The sequence below is a fragment of the Pseudophryne corroboree genome, chromosome 9 (assembly GCF_028390025.1).
Source record: "Pseudophryne corroboree isolate aPseCor3 chromosome 9, aPseCor3.hap2, whole genome shotgun sequence".
NCBI lineage: Eukaryota > Metazoa > Chordata > Amphibia > Anura > Myobatrachidae > Pseudophryne > Pseudophryne corroboree.
This window is the reverse complement of record NC_086452.1, coordinates 359,085,296-359,111,870: the sequence shown is the minus strand read 5'-3', so window position 1 is coordinate 359,111,870 and position 26,575 is coordinate 359,085,296. Positions and strand designations below refer to the sequence as shown.

Here is a 26,575-nt window from a genome sequence, read left to right as displayed (position 1 = left end):
CCCCCAGTGCCATATATGTCCCCAGTGCCAGATATTCTCCCCCCCCCTCCATGCCAAATATGCCCCCAGTGCCAGATATTCCCTCCCCAGTGCCATATATGTCCCCAGTGCCAGATATTCCCCCCAGTGCCATATATGTCCCCAGTGCCAGATATTCCCCCCCCCCCTCCATGCCAAATATGCCCCCAGTGCCAGATATTCCCTCCCCAGTGCCATATATGTCCCCAGTGCCAGATATTCTCCCCCCCCCCCCTCCCTGCCAAATATGCCCCCAGTGCCAGATATTCCCCCCCAGTGCGTCCCCCCCCCTTCCTCCGCCGCCGCCGCCGCTGCTCCCCCCGCTCCCCTGCTGTTAGGAGGGACACGGAGGGCACAGTGCACGCCTCCCTGTGTCCCTCCTGTGTCTCCGGCGGCTGCGGGTCACTGTAATAAAGGAAGTGCTCACGAACGGCACTTCCTTTATGAGACCAGCGGCCGCCGGAGACCCAGGAGGGACACAGGAGAGGCGCGCACTGTGCCCTCCATGTCCCTAACAGCAGGGGAGGAAACGAGACCGCAGACTGACATGCGGACGCTCGTCCGCATGTCAGTCTGCACTAAAAATGACGGGGGGCACGTGCCTTGGTGCCCCCCCCCTAAATCCGCCACTGATTGTGGCGCATACAACACGGATTTAAATCAGAGATTACACACATTCTTGGATTAGCCACCTGTCTATAGAGCACATTATCTCTTTTAATTGCTACATTAATTGAATTAGCAAATGCTATACTGTATATATTTAACAAAGCCACATCAGGAAGTTGTCAGATCTTCTCCAAGCTTTTCTTCTCCACACCTGCTACACCCTCCACACTCCCCCCCCACACACACACTCATTACATACAATACATATATGAGCTCTTAAATACTCAATACTATGTAGCACATTATTACATTTCCATTCACTTTATTCAAGTAGAATGCAGGCAAGTTTGTATGACTCACTTGTTCATGGTGCTCAATACCCATACTGATTGTGTTCACAAGAATAGCTATCATGATTCCACGGTTGAAATACTTGCTGTCCACTATGCCTCTGAGCTTCACACGTATTTGTACGCAGATTCTTTCACATAGGCCTTCATCGCCATCTTCTTCTCCGTCTTTATCTAGCTCAGATGTGCTGTCACCACTTCCCTTCTCGCTCGCCTGTCCCTGGCTCCCCTCTTGGCTTGACTTTGTGCTTTCCGGGGCAGAATGCGTTCGTCCATCATCCCATTTAACTTTGGTACATTGAGGGCAATTTGAAAGGTCAGATGTAAGCGTCATTGCAATGGGTTGTACAATAGCATGAGGGGTATAATCCAATTGGTTGTGCTTTTGACATACCCCTAAGAAAAAACAGAGACAGACAACTGTGAGAATCATATGGAAATGTAGTTATTTATGTGGCTATAGAAACCAATCAGATTTTTCTTATCATTTATCTAGCATCTTATAGAAGATAACAGCTAGACTCTGATTGGTTGCTATGGGCAACATTTCCACTACTCTACACCCACACTTCAATAAATATATCCCCTAGAAATTTAGCTACTGACTCTATTTTGGGCTTTTATGCTGATGACTTTTTTTTGTCCATCTGAAATCTATAGATAATCCACCCTTATACCTGATTAAGAACATCTAAGTACAGTATAACGGAGTATTTTAGCACAGATTAGGGAGGCCAATGCTGGGCCATTTTTTCAATCCCAGGTATCGGGATTGAAAAATGGCCAGTCCCGGGATTCCCGGGATATGCGGGATTGGCTTTTAGCTATGTGGCCGCCCCATCCCACCCCGCACACATATCTCACCATATACCAGGGGCGGGCGGGTGGGGAACCACCTCTGATCTCTCCTGGCGGCTCCCTGCAGCAGCTGACGGTGCAGCGTGACCTCTCACGCTGCACTGGGGAGCCGGAAGGAGGAAGCCAGGCAGCGTCTGAGCATCCTGTGGACGCTCAACGCTGATCCCTCAATCCCCGGGATTGGAGCTTCCAAACCAGGGATTGAATCCTGGCCATTTTTGGCTCTAAATCCCGGGATCCCGCCGATCCGGATCCCGGGATTGGCCACCATAGCACAGATTTTTGTGTAGTCATTCACTGTTAGGGGATAAAAGCTTTAATGGCCTAGAAAATGTAATTAGTCATATAGATGTTTCCACACACACCTATCCCCATATCGAGGGCTAATTTGAGTGCCAGGGATTAAGCCATGCCTTGCATCCCACCACACACTATTGTACTGAAAATGCATCTTATTCGCATTACTATTGTGACAAAGGCACAATACACGAGTACCCTGGATACTAGCACTGGCAGTGCATGTGGAGTACCCTGGATACTAGCACTGGCAGTGCATGCGGAGTACCCTGGATACTAGCACTGGCAGTGCATGTGGAGTACCTTGGATACTAGCACTGGCAGTGCATGTGGAGTACCCTGGATACTAGCACTGGCAGTGCATGTGGAGTACCCTGGATACTAGCACTGGCAGTGCATGTGGAGTACCCTGGATAGTGGATACTAGCACTGGCAGTGCATGTGGAGTACCCTGGATACTAGCACTGGCAGTGCATGTGGAGTACCCTGGATACTAGCACTGGCAGTGCATGTGGAGTACCCTGGATACTAGACTCGATGGGGTAAATGAATTACTCGCGGCTGCAAGTAAGTGCGGGTATATGCCACACTTATGGTGTTTCTGGACTTGCATGTACAAAAACCAATGAGTCCAGGATGAGATCCGGCTATGAGGGGGGCATGTTGCACTGTTGTTGGTGGCAGTTTTGCGTCTAATCGAATTGACCGCTATAAGAGATTTTAGCCCAGTCAGTGTCATACTGGAGCATGAAGGGCCCACCGGAGGAAAGCAGTGATAGGGGCCCATGTTTAGGGGTGTGGCCAGTCTCCAAAGGAGGTATGGCCATCCACAACAGGGGATTGGCTAACCATTAGAGAGTGCATGGTCTGGGTCCCTTGCTACATATATATAGTAAATACTGCTAGCGCATGCATGATAATGTATCAGACTAATAACAGCAATACACTGTACTGTAGATAATACACTGTAGAATAATGTATAATTCAAGTGCACAGTGTGGAACCTGATCCCTAGAGAAGGAGGTGGGGGGGGTGGGGGGGGGCATGCAGTGGGGCCCACCAGGGTTTTCCCCTGTGCTTCTGTCCAACCTGTCCCTGGCCAGTCCAACCCTGGGCGCAGTTGCAATGCAAATAAGATGAGAAATTCAGAAATAAATGCAAAAGTCTGAGGATCCCTACTCTTGGGGCCTCTAAATCACACCATGCGCCTCGCACTGTAGGTGTACAGTATGTGGACAGATCTGTATGGGATACCTATTACTATATACAGTATATTTTATTCATGTTTATTCAAACGTTGTCATCCAAGGAAAATGTTATAATTCTGTAAGGAAAACATTCTTCAGTTTCAATTTAATATTTTCATAGACAAAATACCCGTAACTGTACAGCAATTGTCAGGTTCCCAAGTTGTGACAAGGTCATGCTGGCAGCACTGAGTTTGAATATTGGAATCTGGGCTTTTTGCAATAATGTTTATAAAGGTTTTGGTCTGCCAACCCTGCATGGTCCTATGAACTACTGCTGTGCTCTGTCTATTTTGCAAAGTATGATTTTAGTTCTGTTAGTAACTAAAGGCCTGATTCATTAAGGACTGAGAATGCAAAGCTTTTCCAGTCCTCAGCAATGCAAATGCAGGAGGAGATGCATATGTGATGTGATCGCATATCAGATGAACATCACGACCACTGATCGCTTCAGCTTACTCAGCCTTGCCATCGCAGTGCGGTTTGCGGGGCCAAGGTAACTACATCTCGCAACGCAGTCCTTGGCCTCAACATTCCTGGAAAACAGGGATGACGCGCCCCTGTTTTCCCGAACAGCAGCCGCCTCTACCCCTATCCTGCCCCACGAAAACCTCTGCCTATCAATCAGGCAGAGGCGTTTCGCATTTTTAGTGAAGTGATCACAGGACCCATTCTGCACCTGAGATCACATTAGTGATACTTAATGAATCAGGTCCTAACTTATTAGTTCCCTTTGACCAACCATGGAAACATAAAATCACTATTAGTTATTTAATTATGTCAATAGAGTAAAAATATTAAAAATGTATATATTTTTGCTTAAATAGCAGCACTAACATCAGACCCTAGAAAGCAAGCACTGCTTTGGATGATGGTTTTCCCCAATAATTACTATTTAAAGTAATTTCAGTTATGTAATCACTTAATGTGTCAGAAATTACAGCAGACAGTACTCTGTGTAAGACTCTGCATACTGTAGATCCCAGGGGCGTTTTAAGAGAGGAGGGGAGCCGTGTGCATTCTCCATCGCGAGCCCCCTCCTCTCTGGCAGAAAGTAGACTGGCTTAAAGCCAGAGCCTACTGTGCATGCACAGGTCTCCGGGAACATGGTGCCTGCACCTTGTTCCTGTAGACACATCCAGTGCAGAAATGGCCGCCCTGCAGAGCCGCTGCCACAGGACTCCAGAGGGGTAAGTATACTCTATGGGTGCAGTGTGTGCGATGTGGGCCCCCACGGACCTAGGGGACCGTGTGCACCACACACACTGCACCCATTATAGAAACGCCTATGGTAGATCCCAATTCCATCTACACTCCCTGAACAAGTATTTTGCTGGTTTAAGTGCACATCAATAATGATGTTGGCTGTCTGAACAAGCGGATGGATAGAGAAAGCACGGTTGCATAGATGCCTACAGCTCTGGAATCAGTTGAGCAACTGCATTGGGCCCGTGTTAGAGGTGGATGCAGTTGTCACCACCGCTGCTTCTTTGTACATAATAGCTGAGCGAAAATATGCAAAGGCCACAGGTTGCCCACCAACGTCTTCTCTGATCTGCTGCCTGCATCGGAAAGACACAACATCGTATCAACATCGCGACCATCGGCTGCAGCATCAGACCTCTGAGTAACCGTCAGGTTACTCAGGATGTCCGGCAAAGGTACGCTGATGAGGCCAATGAAATTACATCTAAGGATGCAGCCATTGGCTCTGGCATACACAGAAAATTGAGTCAACATAATTTTCTTGAACACTCCCCGTTGCCGCCCCAAAACGATTGCAGTCTGTCAATCAGGCTACGGCTTACCGGGCACTGCACCCGAAGTCGCAGCACGATTGTGAGACACGCGCACTGCGGCACCAGCACATGTGTATGCCCGAAAACACTGGCCAATTGGGACTGCATCCGGTTTGAATCAACCTCTTAGTTCTGTGCATGCGGTGCAGAGTTAGGCCCAACGTTTACTATGCTGTGAAATAGATGTTAAGTGAATCTAGGTAGCATTTCCACATTAAAGTGACAAGGTTCTTACACAAATGGTGCTGTTCTTTGCCATTGATCCCCAGCTTAGCATTGTTGAGCTCAAAACGACTTTGCCGCCGGCTCTGAAGACTATTGTAAAGCGCGATAGTACGACGCTTGGCCTTTCGAAGGATGTGGCACACATATTGAAAGATCTCCTCATAACAGTCTCCAGGCTCAGCATAACTAGCTACTGTGCTAGAAGATAAATACAAAGCCCTCTGCTCCTGCATCAGCTGGTGTTCCCTTTGCTTGGTCTCAGAAAACTGAGTGGCAATAACAACCAGGCACAAATTGATCATGAAGAATGATCCAACCTACAGCGAAAAGAAAAATGAGATTACAACAGCCCTTTGAAACCTCAGCATACAACAGGCACATTCATATCTCAGCATGCATTGTAAAACTCTTCCAACTCCGGGGATGGGATAGATTAATTGCTTTTCTTGCAGAAACAATGATAATAATTACGGCAAATGACTTAAAGCAGGTGCTTTTTAATTGTTGAACATGCAGAAACTGTTTCTCTTGTCCTGTAAGCACTGATCTTTGCAGCAGTATTGTAATTAATCTTTAGCATATGGAACTCTTGTCCTGCTTCAGAATGTATGTGAAGGAAATGCACATTCACCTGCGGTACTTTTGCATGATGTAGTTAAAAAATAATAATAATAAAGTTGAAATTTTTTATTTAAACTAAGCTAAACAGAAAAGCCCCATAATAACTTTGGTATATGGTATATAATATGGAAACGCTTTTTAAATGTTATTGGCTAACCAGCCAATCAAGTAGTACTGTATATCCCGAAGATAACAAAATTCTGAGATGCTGAAGGGTGGAACATGAGCAGAATACACAGTATATACAAAACGCATTAAGTCCTCATATTGGGATGAGGCTGAAATGTCGGCGGCCGGGATGCTGGCGGTCAGAATTCCAACCGTGGCATCCCGGTGTTCAGAATCTCCCTCCACGCAGCTTAAACCTACCCCCCTACAGTGCAAACCTAACCCCCCCCCCCCTCTTCCTGCAGCCTAACTGTAACCCTCCCCCCATGGCTTACTTTCCCGGTGACCCGCAGTCACTCATTCGGAATCCTGGCTGTCGGGATGCCAGCACTGGGTTTGTGATCTCATTCCGTATGCTGGCATTCCAAGCAGTGTCGGGATTACGGCAGCGGTATTTCAACTGCAGGGATCCCGACTGTCAGGATCCTAACTGAATCCCCTCATATCTGCTTGTGTCTTAACTTCATATGATTTTAAAATGAGTACAATGCATGTTGAAAAGGATGATGTAACCTTATTTCTAATATCACCATACCCATTCATATTTGTGTTTGGGGGGTTTGTGTTAGCAGCGCAGTGTGGTTTTTGGATGTTGCCTGATCTTTGAATGAACTGAGGTCACTGAAGTGTCCATAATTAACCTCCCCAAACACAAGTACGTCTGATCTTTAATTACGGCATGTCAAACCTATACATATAATAAAAGGGTAATGTCTGTAATGGTAATGTTGTGTCTGTACATAGCAATTGTTTTTTTGACATGTACTTCTAGGGACTGTTTTTGAACTTTGGAGATGAAAAAAAATGTTTTGCCTGTCTGTTCGTTCCGGCATCACGCAGAAACGACTTGATGAATTTGGACCGCTTTTTTACTATTGTATAGCTTAATGACCTAGAAAGAAACTGAAGTACTGTATGTATGATCACGATGACTCCGCCCAAGTTATGCAATGGAACCCGACTTGTAAATTGAGTGCTCTGCAGAGGAACCTAATTGAGGAGGAGATTCTAACAGGATGTGGAGCAGGTGAGACTGCGTTTATACCACATATACCCCTTATCCCCAACAATTTTCCTTTTCAATCCAAGCGCCTGCAGTGTCCTGTAAAGGCCTGCTTCGTTATGACAATCAACAAATCGCAGGGACAAATTCTCAGGGCTGCAGGCGTAGATCTCAGGACCAGTTGCTTCTCCTATGGGCAGCTTTACGTGGCTTGCTCATGAGTTATTATCCTCAATCATCTTTTTATGTTAATGCCTGAATGAAAAACTGCAAATATTGTTCGCAAAGACATATTGTGACCAATGTGTACAAGATAAAATATACATCACAATATTAAATGGCACTACTGTCTTTATAAAATAAGTTCCACTGAGCAATAACTGATATCCACATGAGCAAAGCCATGGGCAAACGTTAGTAAGTTCATATTTAACATGTGCCATAATTACTATTCTTTCCCCTCTGGTAGAGTTTCCAGAGAAGAGATGCATATGGGAACTTTGGGGCAGGAGAGAGGAGGTTTGCATCTTGATGGCCCCATCTAACATGGATGTACAGTAGGGCCGCAAATTGTTTCCATCCTTAGGCGGGGACAGGGCAATCACAATGAACACTTCTTTAATTTCTTTAATGACAATGGGGGTCATTCCGAGTTGATCGTAGCTGTGCTAAACTTAGCACAGCTACGATCATCTTCCCTGACATGCTAGTCCGCCCCACATGTCAGTGCCGTCCCCCCTTTCCCATACAAATACAAAAGCATCGCACAGCGGCAATACTTTTGTATTTGTGGAGTAACTCCCGGCCAGCGCAGCTCCTGCGGCTGGCCGGGAGTTGCTTGTCGCTGCCGCTGGCCGCAGCGGCTGCGTGAGACATCGCGCAGCCGCCGCGGCCCACCCCCCCAACAGTCCGGCCATGCCTGCGTTGGCCAGACCACGCCTCCTAAATGGCGGCTTAACGCCGCCGTTCAGACCCCTTCCACCCAGCGACCGCCTCTGTCTCAGAGGCGATCGCTAGGCAGCGACGTTCCGACCCGATCACTGCACTGCGACAAACTGCAGCGAGCGATCGGGTCGGAATGACCCCTAATATTTGATAGCTCATCTGCCTTTTCCAATATTACATAAGCAATATTGTGAAATTAAACAATAATGTCATACTGTATGTAATTGCAGAATTGTTAAATTAATTTGCTTTCTTTTCAGTATATACATACTATATTTACCAACTCTTTATTTTGCAGTTTTTAATCCGACACTTTGATTTTGATTTTTTTGCAGTTTTTAATACACTTTTATAAATGCCTATAAATAACATGCCATGTCAATTACAGTCTTCTTTAAAGAAATTAATGATAGTAGTACATCTCCCGTTTTCCATAGAAACTACAGACCAAGAATTTCTGCTGAGAGTCAGCTGTTTGACCTCTCATCCTCTCATTAGTGTGGGTCTGCTTGCCGACGCTCCAGAGTCAAACTGGTAGGAAGCTAAATAGCAGGTAACTAAAACAGTTACAATATAGTGATATTCGCCTCTGAAGATACACACAGCATGTGTGAGACACAGTGGGTCAGGAAAAGCTCCTAATTACACCCACTGATATGTTTAGATTTCTTTTGTTTTACAATATACCATTTGACAGCGTTTTCAGTGTGTATCTGTAAACAACATTTACAGGCATTTGGAGGAATTTGGAGATATTTATTTTGCTCAGCTGGATATTATAGCATAGTTGCAGACTGTAGTGTATAGACAACCTGCTGTATTTCCAATCTTTTGTCAGCGCAGTTGCTGTTGCTGGTGTTGGGTTAACATTTATATCTCTCACTTTTCCAATGAGCTATTCCATATAAATTCAGTGAATTATATGTGATGTTATTCTGCTCACAGAAAACTTACTACAAATGTAGCCACGCTCATCTATTGTCTGTATGACGTAGTGGGAAAAACTAGTCACTTTATGTATGCCTGCACCTGGTCGCAGGGCATCGCTTTCGGTCGCAGGGTGGTGTATGCAGTCGTAATGTTAAGAATTGAGTCTCCGGCAAGTGCAATACTGGTCTTTGTCCACCAGGTGTCGCTTTTGAAAACCAAAATTGCGCATGCGAGAAATCTCCAATGGAAAGTCAAATGATGCTTGCAGTGTAAGAACTACATTTTTTAGATGCTTTTTTAATTCCATCTCAAATGTACAGTATAAAATAGCATAGTATATTATGGTGGATATACATCTGCAAGCCTTACCATGATAACAGTTATTTTAGCACACACTGTAACTTGTGCCATACACATGGTACTTGCAATTTTTGCAGTGTTGGGCTGCAGTGACGCAGTAATAGCATGCCTTACAAATTAATGATTAGCTGCAGGAGTGCTCAATGAAATGATCACTCAGTCTCAGAACAGAAAAAAGTCTGCTTGTATAAAGAGTTCACTGTACATCTTTTGACACAAACAAGCAGATAATGTTTATACTATATATTGCTAGGGAGCTTGCAATCACTTACAGTAACTACAAGCATCAGCATAAATAAAGGTCTTTTTGCATTGAGCTGACTGCGCATCTTTTGCCCAACTGAAAATGATAGTGAAAAGTACCAGAGTCAGAGCAAAGTAAAAAAAAAACAAAAAAACATGACTACACAATCAGAAATGATCTGACTCTGGGGGTAATTCTGAGTTGATCGCAGCAGGAATTTTGTTAGCAGTTGGGCAAAACCATGTGCACTGCAGGAATGGCAGATATAACATGTGCAGAGAGAGTTAGATTTGGGTGTGGTGTGTTCAATCTGCAATCTAAATTGCAGTGTAAAAATAAAGCAGCCAGTATTTACCCTGCACAGAAACAAAATAACCCACCCAAATCTAACTCTCTCTGCACATGTTATATCTGCCTCCCCTGCAGTGCACATGGTTTTGCCCAACTGCTAACAAAATTCCTGCTGCGATCAACTCAGAATTACCCCCTCTGTACACTACTTTTCACTGTCATTTTCAGTTGGCTAAAGATGCACAGCCTGCTCAATGCAAAAAGACCTGTTGATCCCGGAGTCAAGATAGTTGTTGGTGCCATGGTTGTTACTCAGTTCTGCCTTAGAGGTATACGGTATATACTAAAGCACAGGTTTTTAGAAGTGATGTTGCCCATAATGAGATGTTGCAACTAATCAGAATCTACTTATTATTTAAATAACACCTTCTGAAAAATAATAGCTGGAACCTTATTTGTTGCTATGGGCAACATCTACACTTCTAAAAACCCACATTTTAGTAAATATACAGAGTGTTTAATTGATCAGAAAGAGAAGACATTGGAATTGTCTTTATTAGGTGTCACTTTTTCTTCTGAATATTATTTATAAATGGATATTTATTTACTCATATATATGCACTTAACCATATGGTATAAAATGCACCTGAGTGATTAAAATGCCATCCAATATGAGGTAAAGGATAACTCTGATCAAGATCATTTTGACTGTGCACATGTGCCACCGCCCAGTATGCCATAGCATGGTTTGTCAACTGTGGTCCCTGGCACTCAGCTGTATGTTCTCCCCAGCATCACAACAGTGCCAGCGGAGAAGAGCCAGAGAGAAATAAGACCAGTAGAAGAAAGAAGATGGGAAGGTAAGTATGGGGTGTGAAGTTGGAAGAATAGAGGAATAGGGGGTGGCACTAGAAGACCTGCCCTGGATCCAAAATGTAATTGCTCTGGAGGATTCCTGACACCTCATAAATACTATGCAGTCTCTCACTATCCAGTGAATGACCCTCTTAATGTGCCATCTACACCCTCTACACCTGCAATCTTGACCAACTGATATGGGTGTTTCTACACAAAATAGGGACATTACATCACATTGCGTTCTAAGAGTTGTGACGGCTCATTTACATGTTAAAATGTTACCCTTGTCTTAAAATAAAGTAGATAATGTTTCAGTATATAGTGACCTTTTAAACTAGTCAGACATACAATGTAAAGCAAAAGTTATTAAATATACACATATTACTTACTATAATAAGAAGAATGAAGTAGATAAAATTGTAAAAGGAATGGGCATCCATTACATAATACATGATCTCCACCCAGCCTTCCAGTGTGATTACCTACAAACCAGAAACTTTATCAATTCAAGTATACTGACATCACTATAAACTATATTTTACAGAAATACCTAAGCCTGGTAAATTTACATATTTTTACATGATACTTGCCTACTTTATTCATCTCCTCTCTGGGAGAACCCCGGAGAGGAAATGCTGTTGACATCTTTGGGGGTTAAACTGTCTCTCCACATCATTAGGCCCCGCCCCAGTCATTGCAAAATGCAGAGATTAGCAGGGGTAATGGGTATGACTAAAAATACATGATTTGCATAATTTTAGCACCATCTCCTCCCTATGGACCCAAGATTTGCATATTATCTCCCCATTCTGCCCACTTCACTAGGATATGGGTGGGATGCGGGAGATCCACCTACTGTACTCTTCTGGAGGTACGGAGGATTACCTGAAAAAATGGGAGTCTCTTGTAACTTCCGGGAGAGTAGGAAAGTATGTTTTACATATAGCACCCTAGTACCTTTTGGTTAAAATGCACTTGTTCCACATACACAGTGGAGACAGCCATTTGGAGGGCTGATCCAATAAAACCATTTGGTTCTAGGCACTTAGTAAATTTATAATAATCTTCCTCAAAATGGCTGCCACACAGTTTGTAGATACATTTAATTTTATCATAATTTGTGTTCAAATTGGAATCTGGGAAAATATTTCAATTGAGAACGTTACACTGATCGGTGCACATATACAGACTCGTGTTATTTTAAATCAAATTTACACTAAATTAAAAAAACAAATAATTTGAGCAGAATTACTTGAAAACATAAATGACAATGCTGTACCTGGAATATGACAATCCAAGCATAGCCAATGTTATCAAAATTAATGGCCCCCTTGTGTGGGTTAGTGTTGCTAGTACGACAGACATTATAGTACTGGTTCCAGTTGACACACATGCCGCTGACATTGAATTCTTGACGAATGGAATTGTAATAATAAAAGTCTTCTTTATCTAAGCAGCACTCGTGGCCCCGATCTCTGAGTGGACGGATCTCATGGCACCCCATGATGCCATTATCACCAGATAAGGAACAGATAAATGGCATCTCATCATCTTCCTCGGGCTGGTAATAAGGTGGCAATGTTATGTCACCTTGTCTGGAAGAGAGAAATGAAAGATAATGTAACTGAAGCCCATAGTGGTGAACAAGGTATACAACAGTATAGATCAAAAACAAATGCTATACAAACAGTACAATACAGATGTGTCCCAGTCACCTGATGTTTTTGTGCCATATGGTGAGAGGAGCTTGACATGACTTAGACACTCTGTAATGGGTAACAATTCATACTTTTTCTTCACAGTCACTAACAATATGCCATGGTCACTAGATTAGCACTTTTGTCACAAATGAATTGGTATAAAGTGTGTATAAAGTGACAGATTCAGGATAATGAGTTGTGGCATGCGGCATGGTCACTCATCAGAAATCTGTGTTTTGCCCTTTTTACCCATTTTGCAGCTTAGTCGCTCACAGAAGTACATAGAATGCCAACACCAATAGTCTGTGTACCCTTGCATTTTACATTTGTTGCATTAGTGATCCCAATAACTATATTTAAAGAGAAAGTTGCATGGTATGGCTAACTAACAAAGTCTGTGGCACCAAACAGGGCTATTTGGCACAATTTGTGCAAAAGTGTATGTGGACAAATGTCTACTTCACTATCAAAGTAACCTACTATACCACAATATACTGTAGGGTCTACAAGTGTAATGCAATAGATATATTGTACTCTTCTTGTGCCTTATGTTTTGAGACATGAATCTGGTGTTCTCTATTGTCTGGTGCAAGACAACACCTGGCACCAAGAGTTTGGACTGTGGAGCAGATCTGTAATTTACAAAGGCCAAAACATCTGCTCCTCATCACAAATACAGCCCTGGATCTACTGAGCATGTGAAGTTTGCTTCACAGTGGTGGAGGAATAGAAGTTTCACAGGCAGAGTTGAGGAGTTGGGTGGAGTGGAGGTGTACCACTAAAGAATCTTTTGAAGAGCACAGTAGAAACAAGACTTTTGTAGCAAGATGAAGAGGCGGAGATGGCACATTTTCAGGAGCATTTCTTCCTTACATGGATATTTGCACTCCGCAAAAGGTGATATTTGCAGCAGCACAGAACTGGTGGAAATCAGACCATGTCCTATACTTTTACACTTCCCAATCACAATGCACATTTTAACAAAAGAAAAGAGCAGCCAGCCCCTCCCACCCAATTATTCAATTAGCCCTTAGCACTAAACAGCTTGACCTGGTTTCTACTACTGTATAACAGGGAGGTCCCATGCAGTTGTCTGCAGTGCAAAGACAGGACTGGGAGTCTATGGTGCATGGGCTCCAAAAAGAAAAACCGTGCAGCATCATTCCAGAGGTAACCAGCCCCATGCCAACAAGAGCTCAGGCTGTTCCTAACTGCAGAGATAATCAACAAGATTGGGATCCCTGGAGTGGCAACCATGTTTGTTATAGGCTGGTGGTATGCTACTAGGTTATGCCTCACTGCCACAGCTACTCACGAAGCAAGAAGCAGGGATTGCGCAGTGTAGAGGGGAATGGCAGTGTCTGGGGGTTGAGAGCATAGGGTGCCCAGAATACCTATACTGGCCATCATCCCCATAAAAGAAAATAGCCCATCCGCAAACTGTGGGGCTGCTCCTACAATTTAAAAGCAGGGAGGACACAGGATGCAGTAACGTGATTCGAGGTTGCAGATTAATGTGACATTTAACTTTTGCAAAGAGCAGCTCCTAATGGTTTTCTGTATCTCCGAATACTGTATCAAGGCACATTTTTATTTTGCGTATACTACTTCTAATTGTGGCTAGAAAGAGCGTACTATAAGGTGCACTGGGAAGACCAATAACACTGCAGCAGTGCAAAACCAAATTGTTCTACTGTGCCCATCAGATGCCCTTTGTACATTAGGTCCAAACATAGTGACCAAAAAGGGCAAAGACGTTAAGCACGGATCTCTTGTGTGTATGACCCCTAGCGATAGCGATGCGTGGTCCCGCACATCGCTATAGCCGCATGCAGGCTCAATCTAGCAGGTCGCTCACTTCAGCGCTGTGTGAAGTGAGCGCCCCCCCCCCCCTTTTTCTCCCCCCCTCGCTCAGCACACGCGCTGTGCTGAGTTGGGGGAGCGATGTGAGCTGAGCGGTCTGTGATAGATCAACACACCAACTAATCTAGCCCCAGAAATAATCATCCAATTATCCATGCACAAATAGCTATCACACATTCATTATTCAGGGCAGATTCACTTTTACTATGTGACCATGGGGGAAATGTACAACAACAAATAGTAAAATCTTACAAAGTAGTGCGCAACAAATACACATAGCAGCCTGTAACAGAATTTTTTGAGGGTTTCTCAACTATACCCTCTGCTAAGACAAAGTGGAAAGTTTAATAAAATTCAATACAATGGCACTCAGTTGTAACCATACACAAAGAGTAAATGATAATGACCCCAATATTAGACTTCTTATAATACAGTCCATTGGTTAGGGGTAATCCACAGGGCAGTTCTTTTCTGTCCTGGTTCCTCCAATCGTAGAACCTGCTGAAACACAAATCTGTGTCCATTCCTCCTTTTAGCTCAATGGCATTAGGATACAGATAAGGGCCCTCATTCCGAGTCGTTCGCTCGGTATTTTTCTTCGCATCGCAGCGTTTTTCTGCTTAGTACGCATGCGCAATGTTCGCACTGCGACTGCGCCAAGTAATTTTGCTATGAAGATAGTATTTTTACTCACGGCTTTTTCTTCGCTCCGGCGATCGTAGTGTGATTGACAGGAAATGGGTGTTACTGGGCGGAAACACAGCGTTTTATGGGCGTGTGGATAAAAACGCTACCGTTTCCGGAAAAAACGCGGGAGTGGCTGGAGAAACGGAAGAGTGTCTGGCCGAACGCTGGGTGTGTTTATGACGTCAAACCAGGAACGACAAGCACTGAACTGATCGCAGATGCCGAGTAAGGTTGAAGCTACTCAGAAACTGCTAAGTAGTTTGTAATCGCAATATTGCGAATACATCGTTCGCAATTTTAAGAAGCTAAGATTCACTCCCAGTAGGCGGCGGCTTAGCGTGTGTAACTCTGCTAAAATCGCCTTGCGAGCGAACAACTCGGAATGAGGGCCAATACACAGAAGTGTCAGCAGCCGTGGTCTGGCTGCAGGGGGACATGCGTCCCGGCCGTTGCATGGGAGCCGGGATGCTGCATCTCTTCCTGCTGCAGAGGCTGCTGGTCCCTGCCCGGCGCCTAGCAACAGGCAGACACCGGGTGCTCGGAGCCGCCGGACTCTACAAATGGGGACGCCGTAGGCAGACGGCGTTCCCCGTTGCTTAAAACATAGGATTACGTACAGCAGGGCAGCTGCACTGTATTATTTAATTACTTTTCTGATTGGGAACTTACTGATTACTTACTTTTTTTTGGGAACACACATATACTTCTGCAGAAGGACCTAGGAAAGGTCTGAAACGTGTTAAGTTTGTGTGGACTCCAGTTGCTGGTCGCAAAAGTGATAACTGCTACATCTTGGAGGTCTACTGTGGTTAGAACATTATAACATTAGTGCATCCCCTTTCCATCTGTGGGAGCCCTAAGGTGACTGACCTACACCTGAGATGACCTACAGATGGAGCCACGCTAGTCATGGCACGGTTTGTGCCTGGGTGCGCCTAACAACAACATCATCCCTGTCCAGACCGGTGCGCGTCCGTGACAGAGATGCGCCCCATTCACTAGAATGGGAGAGCGTCTCCGCCCGAGGCACACGCACGTCCATGACGGAGATGCTGATGGAGACGCTCCCCATTCTAGTGAATGGGAGAGCGTCTCTGTGCACTCCCAGCGGGGCTAGGCGGACTGATTGCCTAGTCATGCCCGAGTGCATGCTTGCGATGGAGCCGTCTCAGAAGTGCGCGGCTCCATCTGGATGTGGAGTGATGTATATGCCTGTTTTTATGTTTTTATTGTGAGTGCAATGTTATTATATTAAAATCGCTTTTTGCACAAATAAAAGGATTTTGCACTATTTCTCTGACGTCCTATGTGGATGCTGGGACTCCGTAAGGACCATGGGGAATAGCGGCTCCGCAGGAGACTGGGCACAACTAAAGAAAGCTTTAGGACTACCTGGTGTGCACTGGCTCCTCCCACTATGACCCTCCTCCAGACCTCAGTTAGAATCTTGTGCCCGGCTGAGCTGGATGCACACTAGGGGCTCTCCTGAGCTCCTAGAAAGAAAGTATATTTTAGGTTTTTTATTTTACAGTGAGATCTGCTGGCAACAGACTCACTGCAGCGAGGGACTAAGGGGAGAAGAAGCGAACCTACCTAACTGATGGTAGTTTGGGCTTCTTAGACTACTGGACACCATTAGCTCCAGAGGGATCGACCGCAGGACCCGACCTTGGTGTTCGTTCCCGGAGCCGCGCCGCCGGCCCCCTTACAGAGCCAGAAGCAAGAAGTGTTCCGGAAAATCGGCGGCAGAAGACTTCAGTCTTCAACAATGTAGCGCACAGCACTGCAGCTGTGCGCCATTGCTCCTCATGTACACCTCACACTCCGGTCACTGATGGGTGCAGGGCGCTGGGGATGGGGCGCCCTGAGGGCAATATAAGACACCTTGGCTGGCAAATCATCACAATATATAGTCCCAGGGCTATATATGTGATAAATTACCCCTGCCAGAATCCATGAAAAAAGCAGGAGAAAAGTCCGCCTAAAAAGGGGCGGGGCTATCTCCCTCAGCACACTGGCGCCATTATTTCTTCACAGTGCAGCTGGAAGACGGCTCCCCAGGCTCTCCCCTGTAGTTTTCAGGCTCAAAGGGTTAAAAAGAGAGGGGGGGGCACCAAATTTAGGCGCAATATGTGTATACAAGCAGCTATTGGGGGGAAAATCACTCAGTTATAGTGTTAATCCCTGCATTATATAGCGCTCTGGTGTGTGCTGGCATACTCTCTCTCTGTCTCCCCAAAGGACTTTGTGGGTTCCTGTCCTCAGTCAGAGCATTCCCTGTGTGTGTGCGGTGTGTCGACTCGGTACGGCTGTGTCGACATGTTGGATGAGGAAGGTTACGTGGAGGCGGAGCAGAGGCCGATAAATGGGATGTCGCCCTCTGTGGGGCCGACACCAGAGTGGATGGATAGGTGGAAGGTATTAACCGACAATGTCAACTCCTTACATAAAAGGCTGGATGACGTAACAGCTGTAGGACAGCCGGCTTCTCAGCCCGCGCCTGCCCAGGCGTCTCAAAGGCCATCAGGGGCTCAAAAACGCCCGTTACCTCAGATGGCAGACACAGATGTCGACACGGAGTCTGACTCCAGTGTCGACAAGGTTGAGACATATACACAATCCACTAGGAACATCCGTTGCATGATCTCGGCAATGAAAAATGTGTTATACATTTCTGACATTAACCCAAGTACCACATAAAAAGGGTTTTATGTTTGGGGAGAAAAAGCAGCCAGTGTTTTGTTCCCCCATCAGATGAGTGAATGAAGTGTGTAAAGAAGCGTGGGTTCCCCCGATAAGAAACTGGTAATTTCTAAAAAGTTACTGCTGGCGTACCCTTTCCCGCCAGAGGATAGGTCACGTTGGGAGATATCCCCTAGGGTGGATAAGGCGCTCACACGTTTGTCAAAAAAGGTGGCACTGCGTCTTAGGATACGGCCACTTTGAAGGAGCCTGCTGATAAAAAGCAGGAGGCTATCCTGAAGTCTGTATATACACACTCAGGTACTATACTGAGACCTGCAATTGCCTCAGCATGAATAGTGCTGCTGCAGCGTGGTCTGATACCCTGTCAGATAATATTAATACCCTAGACAGGGATAATATTTTGCTAACATAGAGCATTTTAAAGACGTCGTCTTATATATGAGGGATGCACAGAGGGATATTTGCCGGCTGGCATCCAGAATTAATGCAATGTCCATTCTGCCAGGAGGGTATTAGAGACCCGGCAGTGGACAGGTGATGCTGACTTTAAAAGGCACATGGAGATTCTGCCTTATAAGGGTGAGGAATTGTTTGGGGATGGTCTCTGGGACCTCGTATCCACAGCAACAGCTGGGAAGAAAAAGATTTACCTCAGGTTTCCTCACAGCCTAAGAAAGCACCGTATTTTCAGGTACAGTCCTTTCGGCTTCAGAAAAGCAAGCGGGTCAAAGGCGCTTCCTTTCTGCACAGAGACAAGGGAAGAAGGAAAAAGCTGCACCAGACAGCCAGTTCCCAGGATCAAAAATCTTCCCCCGCTTCCTGAGTCCACCGCATGACGCTGGGGCTCCACAGGTGGAGACAGGTGCGGTGGGGGCGTGTCTCGGGAACTTCAGGGACCAGTGGGCTTGCCCACAGGTGGATCCCTAGGTTCTGCAAGTAGTATCACAGGGATACAAGCTGGAGTTCGAGGCGACTCCCCCTTGCCGTTACCTCACATCAGCCTTGCCTGCTGCCCTCGGAGAAAGGGAGGTAGTACTGGCAGCAATTCACAAGCTGTACTTCCAGCAGGTGAAATCAGGGTACCCCTCCTTCAACAAGGCCGGGGTTACTATTCCAAAATGTTTGTGGTACCGAAACCAGACGGTTCGGTGAGACCCATTCTAAAATTGAAATCCTTGAACACTTATATACGAAGGTTCAAGTTCAAAATGGAATCGCTCAGGGCGATTATTGCAAGCTTGGAGAATTTCATGGTATCACTGGACATCAAGGATGCTTACCTGCATGTCCCTATTTACCCTCCTCACCAGGATTGTCATTACCAATTCCAGACGTTGCCGTTGGTCTGTCCCCGGCACCGAGGGTATTTACCAATAATTATCCCGTACTTGGACGATCTCCTTATAAAGGCGAGGTCCAGGGAGCAGTTGTTCGTTGGAGTAGCACTATCTCGGGAAGTGCTACAACAGCACGGCTGGATTCTGAATATTCCAAAGTCGCAGCTGGTTCCTACGACGCGTCTACTGTTCCTGGGTATGGTTCTGGACACAGAACAGAAAAAAGTGTTTCTCCCGGAGGAGAAGGCCAAGGAGTTGTCATCTCTATTCAGAGACCTCCTAAAACAAATACAGGTGTCGGTGCATCAATGCACGCGAGTCCTGGGAAAGATGGTAGCTTCTTACGAAGAAATTCCATTCGGCAGGTTCCATGCGAGGATCTTCCAGTGGGATCTGTTGGACAAGTGGTCCGGGTCGCATCTTCAGATGCATCGGCTGATAACCCTGTCTCCAAGGGCCAGGGTGTCGCTGTTGTGGTGGCTGCAGAGTGCTCATCTTCTAGAGGGCCGCAGATTCGGCATACAGGACTGGGTTCTGGTGACCACGGATGCCAGCCTTCGAGGCTGGGGGGGCAGTCACACAGGGAAGAAACTCCCAAGGACTATGGACAAGTCAGGAGACTTCCCTACACAAAAAAATGTTCTGGAACTAAGGGCCATTTACTATGCCCTAGGTCAGGCTAGACCGCTGCTTCAACACCGGCCGGTGCTGATCCAGTCAGACAACATCACGGCGGTCGCTCATGTAAACCGACAGGGCGGCACAAGAAGCAGGATGGCGATGGCAGAAGCCACAAGGATTCTCCGATGGGCGGAAAATTATGTGTTAACACTGTCAGCAGTGTTCATTCCCGGAGTGGATAACTGGGAAGCAGACTTTCTCAGCAAGCACGACCTCCACCCGGGAGAGTGGGGACTTCATCCAGAAGTCTTCCAAATGATTGTACACCGTTGGGAAAGGCCACAGGTGGACATGATGGCGTCCCGCCTCAACAAAAAGCTAAAAAGATATTGCGCCAGGTCAAGGGACCCTCAGGCGATAGCTGTGGACGCTCTGGTAACACCGTGGGTGTACCAGTCGGTGTATGTGTTCCCTTCTCTGCCTCTCATACCCAGGGTAATGAGAATAATAAGAAGGAGAGGAGTAAGAACTATACTCATTGTTCCGGATTGGCCAAGAAGAGCTTGGTACCCAGAACTTCAAGAAATGATCTCAGAGGACCCGTGGCCTCTGCCGCTCAGACAGGACCTGCTGCAGCAGGGGCCCTGTCTGTTCCAAGACGTACCGCGGCTGCGTTTGACGGCATGGCGGTTGAACGCCGGATCCTGAAGGAAAAGGGCATTCCGGAGGAAGTTATTCCTACGCTAATTAAAGCTAGGAAAGAAGTGAACGCAAACCATTATCACCGCATATGGCGGAAATATGTTGCGTGCTGTGAGGCCAGGAAGGCCCCAACGGAGGAATTTCAGCTAGGTCGATTTCTGCACTTCCTACACTCAGGGGTGACTATGGGCCTAAAATTGGGTTCCATTAAGGTCCAGATTTCGGCTCTATCGATTTTCTTCAAAAATAGAACTGACTTCACTGCCTGAAGTTCAGACTTTTGTTAAGGGAGTGCTGCATAGTCAGCCCCCGTTTGTGCCTCCAGTGGCACCGTGGGATCTCAACGTGGTGTTGGATTTCCTGAAGTCGCATTGGGTTGAGCCACTTAAATCCGTGGAGCTAAAATACCTCACGTGAAAAGTGGTCATGCTGTTGGCCTTGGCGTCGGCCAGGCGTGTATCAGAATTAGCGGCTTTATCATGCAAAAGCCCTTATCTAATTTTTTTATATGGATAGGGCGGAATTGAGGACTCGTTCCCAATTCCTTCCTAAGGTGGTATCAGTTTTTCATGTGAACCAACCTATTTTGGTGCCTGCGGCTACTTGGGACTTGGAGGATTCCAAGTTACTGGACGTAGTCAGGGCCCTGAAAAATATGTTTCCAGGACGGCTGGAGTCAGGAAAACTGACTCGCTATTTATCCTGTATGCACCCAACAAACTGGGTGCTCCTGCTTCTAAGCAGACTTTTGCTCGCTGGATCTGTAGCACAATTCAACTTGCACATTCTGCGGCTGGACTGCCGCACCCTAAATCTGTAAAAGCCCATTCCACGAGGAAAGTGGGCTCTTCTTGGGCGGCTGCCCGAGGGGTCTCGGCTTTACAAATTTGCCGAGCTGTTACTTGGTCGGGTTCAAACACTTTTGCAAGAGTCTACAAGTTTGATACCCTGGCTGAGGAGGACCTAGAGTTGCTCATTCAGTGCTGCAGAGTCATCCGCACTCTCCCGCCCGTTTGGGAGCTTTGGTGTAATCCCCATGGTCCTTACGGAGTCCCAGCATCCACTTAGGACGTCAGAGAAAATAAGATTTTACTCACCGGTAAATCTATTTCTCGTAGTCCGTAGTGGATGCTGGGCGCCCATCCCAAGTGCGGATTGTCTGCAATACTTGTATATAGTTATTGCCTAACTAAAGGGTTATTGTTGAGCCATCTGTTGAGAGGCTCAGTTATATTTCATACTGTTAACTGGGTATAGTATCACGAGTTATTCGGTGTGATTGGTGTGGCTGGTATGAGTCTTACCCGGGATTCAAAATCCTTCCTTATTGTGTCAGCTCTTCCGGGCACAGTATCCTAACTGAGGTCTGGAGGAGGGTCATAGTGGGAGGAGCCAGTGCACACCAGGTAGTCCTAAAGCTTTCTTTAGTTGTGCCCAGTCTCCTGCGGAGCCGCTATTCCCCATGGTCCTTACGGAGTCCCAGCATCCACCACGGACTACGAGAAATAGATTTACCGGTGAGTAAAATCTTATTTTTTTCTTCTTCTGTGTATTCTCTGTACCCTAATGCCATTGAGCTAAAAGGAGGAATGGACACAGATTTGTGTTTCAGCAGGTTCTACGATTGGAGGAACCAGGACAAAAAAGAACTGCCCTGTGGATTACCCCTAACCAATGGACTGTATTATAACAAGTCTAATATTGCGGTGATTATCATTTACTCTTTGTGTATGGTTACAACTGCGCGCCATTGTATTGAATTGTATTTAACTTTCCACCATGGGCGAAATGTATCACACCTTCTAAAGAGTGGAAAGTGGACATACAGTATGGAGATTTTCCTATAGCAACCAATCAGCTTATAGCTAGCATTTATCAAGAACTGGATGGCCTTTAAGTGTGGAAACACCCCTATAAAAAGGAAATGAGTTAAGACATATTAATCCAGTGTCTATACATATGATATGGGAGTGGGCAAAATCTGCTTTGGGTATGTCACCAGTATGGCAGCCATCTTGATGTCGGCCACCTTGGATGCCATTCAAATTCTTTATATGGGAAGGTAGCCATGTGACATACAGTGTCAAAAAAATTTTCATAAAAGCAGTACTGTTCTTAGTTTTAATGTATCTTTATTCATTCATTTTAATTGAGTTTTCCTTAGCAGGTACTTTATAAAGCCTGGTGGAGCCAAACCATGCACCAAAAACATAGCTAGTGAAAGGTTAACATGCTCTTGGAAAATAATTGTTTTGGACATCTGAAACCATGAACAACTGTAAAGGTTCTACTATGGAACAAGCAGGCAAACCAAACATTTTCAGCATCTCCCAACTTACATAGTGAAGTTCTCTTCTAGGAAACATCGGTTCCGAAGCAGTCCTGCCCAAAGTTGCACCCCAATGATTCCAAATATGAAGAAGACAAAAAAACAGAGAAGAAGGACGTTCCCCAACATGGGCAGTGTGTCCAGCAGCAAATTCACCAGGATCCTCATACCTGTGATGGAGGAAAAGGAAGTAGAAAGAGCAGAGAGGAAGGAGAAAAGGAGGATGAAGGTTGGATTAAAAAAAAAAGTATGAGAGGGAGCAACACAAGAACACCACAGGTCATGGAGACAAAGGGAGGAGATGGACATGTAAAAGGATGTAAGATACAGTATAAAGATTATGTGTGGGGGATAAAAAAAAAAAAAAAAAAGACAACTGTAAGGTTAATCCCTCAAATACCCCAGATGGTCAGTAAGTATCTGCTGGAGTACGTGCAGGCCCTGCCATCAGAAATGGGGTTAATCTCAGTACCCAGATGTCCCAACCCATGCATACAAAGAAAGATCAGAGCACATGAAAAGCAATGAGTAAATCACAGCACACAGATGGAAGGACCTGCCACCACACCCAACATGCTGACTTTCAAATAATGTATTGTTACTGTGCATTCAGTAGTCAGACCCTGGAAAACTCTCCCTGTGGGAATTAGAATCATCATTAGCATGATAAGTGCATGTCAGTGGGTGTGCTACATAACTCTGCCACGACACAGCACCTGAAGTTAAAATGGTCCCATGGCTATAACTTTATGGATGCACATGAATAGCTACAAAATGTTCTTAAATAATCTTCAATTATGTTCATGAATGGAGACGACGGTCATTAAAACATAGTGAAAGATAAAACACCACTAAACCTCCATATTGCTTTAGTATGTATGCTATATAAAAAAAAATGTAAGTAATAAAATACACTGCCATTGAACCAAAATGAAAATAAAAATGGAGATTTATGGTAAGACTTAACATTGTTAAAACTCTTTCTGTTAGGTACACTGGATTCCACAGGGAATAACATCGGGGTGTAGAGTTGGATCTTGATCCGAGGCACCAACAGACTAAAGCTTTGACTGTTCCCAGGATGCACTGCACCGCCTCCTCTATAGCCCCGCCTCCATGCACTGAAGCTCAGTTTCGTTAACCAGTCCAATGCAGTAGCAGGTAAAAGAGACGATAGTAGCTAGTAGCCACAGAGAACCACATTCTCACAACAGGAGAAGGTACCAGCGGCTAATGCCATACAAACCCAAAGAAGCTAAGTGCGTCAGAGTGGGCGCCCTGTGGAATCCAGTGTACCTCGCAGAAAGAGATTTAACAATGGTAAGTCTTACCATAAATCTCCTTTTCTGCAGCGGGGTACACTAGTATTCCACAGGGAATAACATCGGGGATGTCCTAAAGCAGTTCCTCATGTGAGGGGATGCACTGTAGCGGGCACAAGAACTCGGCATCCAAAGGAGGCATCCTGGGAGGCGGAGGTATCAAAGGCATAGAACCTGATGAACGTGTTCACTGAGGACCACGTAGCCGCCTTGCACAATTATTCTAGGGACGCACCACGGCAGGCCTCCCAAGAAGGTCCAACAGACCGAGTAGAATGGGCCTTGATAGCAGCAGGAGCTGGAAGTCCAGCCTGCGCATAAGCTTGTGCAATCACCATTCTAATCCATCTGCCCAAAGTTTGCTTATTCGCAGGCCAGCCATGTTTGTGAAAACCAAAAAGGACAAAGAGAGAATCAGATTTCCTATGGGAGGCGGTTCTTATCACATAGATATGGAGAGCCCGTACCACATCCAAAGACCGCTCTTTGGAGGACAAACCAGGAGAGATAAAAGCTGGAACCACAATCTCTTCAATAAGGTGGAAAGATGACACCACCTTAGGTAGATAACCAGGGTGAGTTCTAAGAACCGCATGGTCACGGTGAAAAATCAGAAAGGGTGACTGACATGATAAGGCACCCAATTCTGAAACCCGTCAAGCAGAGGCAATAGCCAGCAAAAATAAAACCTTAAGCGTAAGCCATTTAAGGTCCACAGACTCAAGAGGCTCAAATGGAGACTCTTGTAGGGCATTCAGAACAACAGACAAATCCCATGGAGCCACAGGAAGGACATAGGGAGGTTGATTCCGTAAAACACCCTAAGTGAAAGTGTGAACGTCAGGAAGAGACGCAATCTTTCTCTGAAACCACACTGACAAAGCAGATATATAACCTTGAGGGAGGACAGACGAAGGCCTAAGTCCAGACCCTGTTGCATAAAAGCCAAAAGTTTGGCAGTACTGAATTTGTATGCATCATAATTCTTAGCCGCACACCAGGTGAAGTAAAAATTCCAGACCCTATAATAAATTCGAGCCGAAGCTGGTTTATGGGCTTTCAACATAGTTTGAATGACCGCCTCCGAAAATCCTTTGGCCCTCAGGAGTGAGGCTTCAAGAGCCACACCGTCAAAGCCAGTTTGGCCAGATACTGGTGTATACAAGGGCCCTGAACGAGGAGGTCTGGGCATTGCGGAAGCAGAAGAGGATGCTCTATCAAGAGACCCTGTAGGTCTGAGAACCAATGCCGTCTGGGCCACGCTGGAGCGATTAGAAGTAGTATTCCTCCTTCTTCATTGAACTTCCTTATTACCCTGGGCAGGAGTGACACCGGAGAGAACACGTACGGCATCCAAAAGTTCCACGGAATGGCCAGTGCATCCATGAACGCTGCTTGAGGATCCCTTGTCCTTTCTCCGAAGACCAGAAACTTGTGATTGTGTTGAGACGCCATCAGGTCTACATCTGGAAGGCCCCACTTGTCCACTAGGAGTTGAAAGACTTTTGGATGAAGGCTCCACTCTCCGGCGTGTATGTCCCGACGACTGAGAAAGTCCGCTTCCCAGTTGAGGACGCCCGGAATGAACACTGCCGATATGGCTGGCTGATGGCGTTCCGCCTATTGAACAATTTTTTACACTTACAACATTGCCATGCGGCTTTGCGTGCTGCCTTGATGATTTATGGAAGTCACTGTGGTGGCATTGTCTGACTGTACTTGAACAGACCTGTTCTGTACCAGAGGCAGAGCATGTTTCAGAGCACTGAACACTGCGCGCAACTCCAGAATATTTATCAGGAGGAGAGATTTCTCCCTGGTCCACCGACCCTGAAGAGAGTGTTGCTCCAACATCGCGCACCAAACCCACAGACTGGCATCCTTCGTTAAGAGGACCCAGTTGGAGATCCAGAAGGGACGACCCCTGCTCAATTGTTGGTCCTGTAGTCACCAAATCAGTGACAGACGAACCTACGGAGTAAAGGAGATCATGTGAGATCTGATCCGGTGAGGCAGACCGTCCCACTTGGCAAGGATTAGCTTCCACAGAGGGCTAGAGTGAAATTGAGCGTACTCTACCATGTCGAAAGCCGACACCATGAGGCCTAGTACTTGCATCGCCGAGTGTATCGACACTCGTGGGCAAGAAAGGAAACATCTTATCCTGTCCTGAAGCTTCAGGACCTTCTCTGGAGACAAGAACAAACGTTGATTGTGTGTGTCCAGTAATGCCCCCCGGTGCACCATGCTCTTCCAATTTATGAGCCACCCATGGGCTTGAAGGAATTGGACCGTCTGTTCCAAATGACGGATGAGAACCTCTGGGGAATTTGCTAGGATCAGCAAGTTGTTCCAATACGGCAGGATCCTGATGCCTTGACAACGGAGAATGGCCGTCATGACTGCCATGACCTTGGTGAAGATCCGAGGAGCTGTAATCAGTCCAAAAGGCAAGGCTTGGAATTGATAATGTAGGTTGCCAATA

General features: G+C 45.9%; 1 protein-coding gene across 1 annotated transcript in view; it reads right to left on the bottom strand.

The window, feature by feature from the left end:
- CACNA1I (calcium voltage-gated channel subunit alpha1 I) overlaps nt 1–26,575 on the bottom strand; it is a 699,757-nt gene that overhangs the window by 327,993 nt on the left and 345,189 nt on the right. Inside the window, exons 4-8 of the mRNA XM_063940720.1 lie at nt 22,779–22,938; nt 12,103–12,418; nt 11,213–11,305; nt 5,414–5,720; nt 988–1,373 (exon numbers count right to left, since the gene is read on the bottom strand). Of these exons, the coding sequence (XP_063796790.1) occupies nt 988–1,373; nt 5,414–5,720; nt 11,213–11,305; nt 12,103–12,418; nt 22,779–22,938 (1,262 nt within the window). The remainder of the gene's footprint in view (nt 1–987; nt 1,374–5,413; nt 5,721–11,212; nt 11,306–12,102; nt 12,419–22,778; nt 22,939–26,575) is intronic.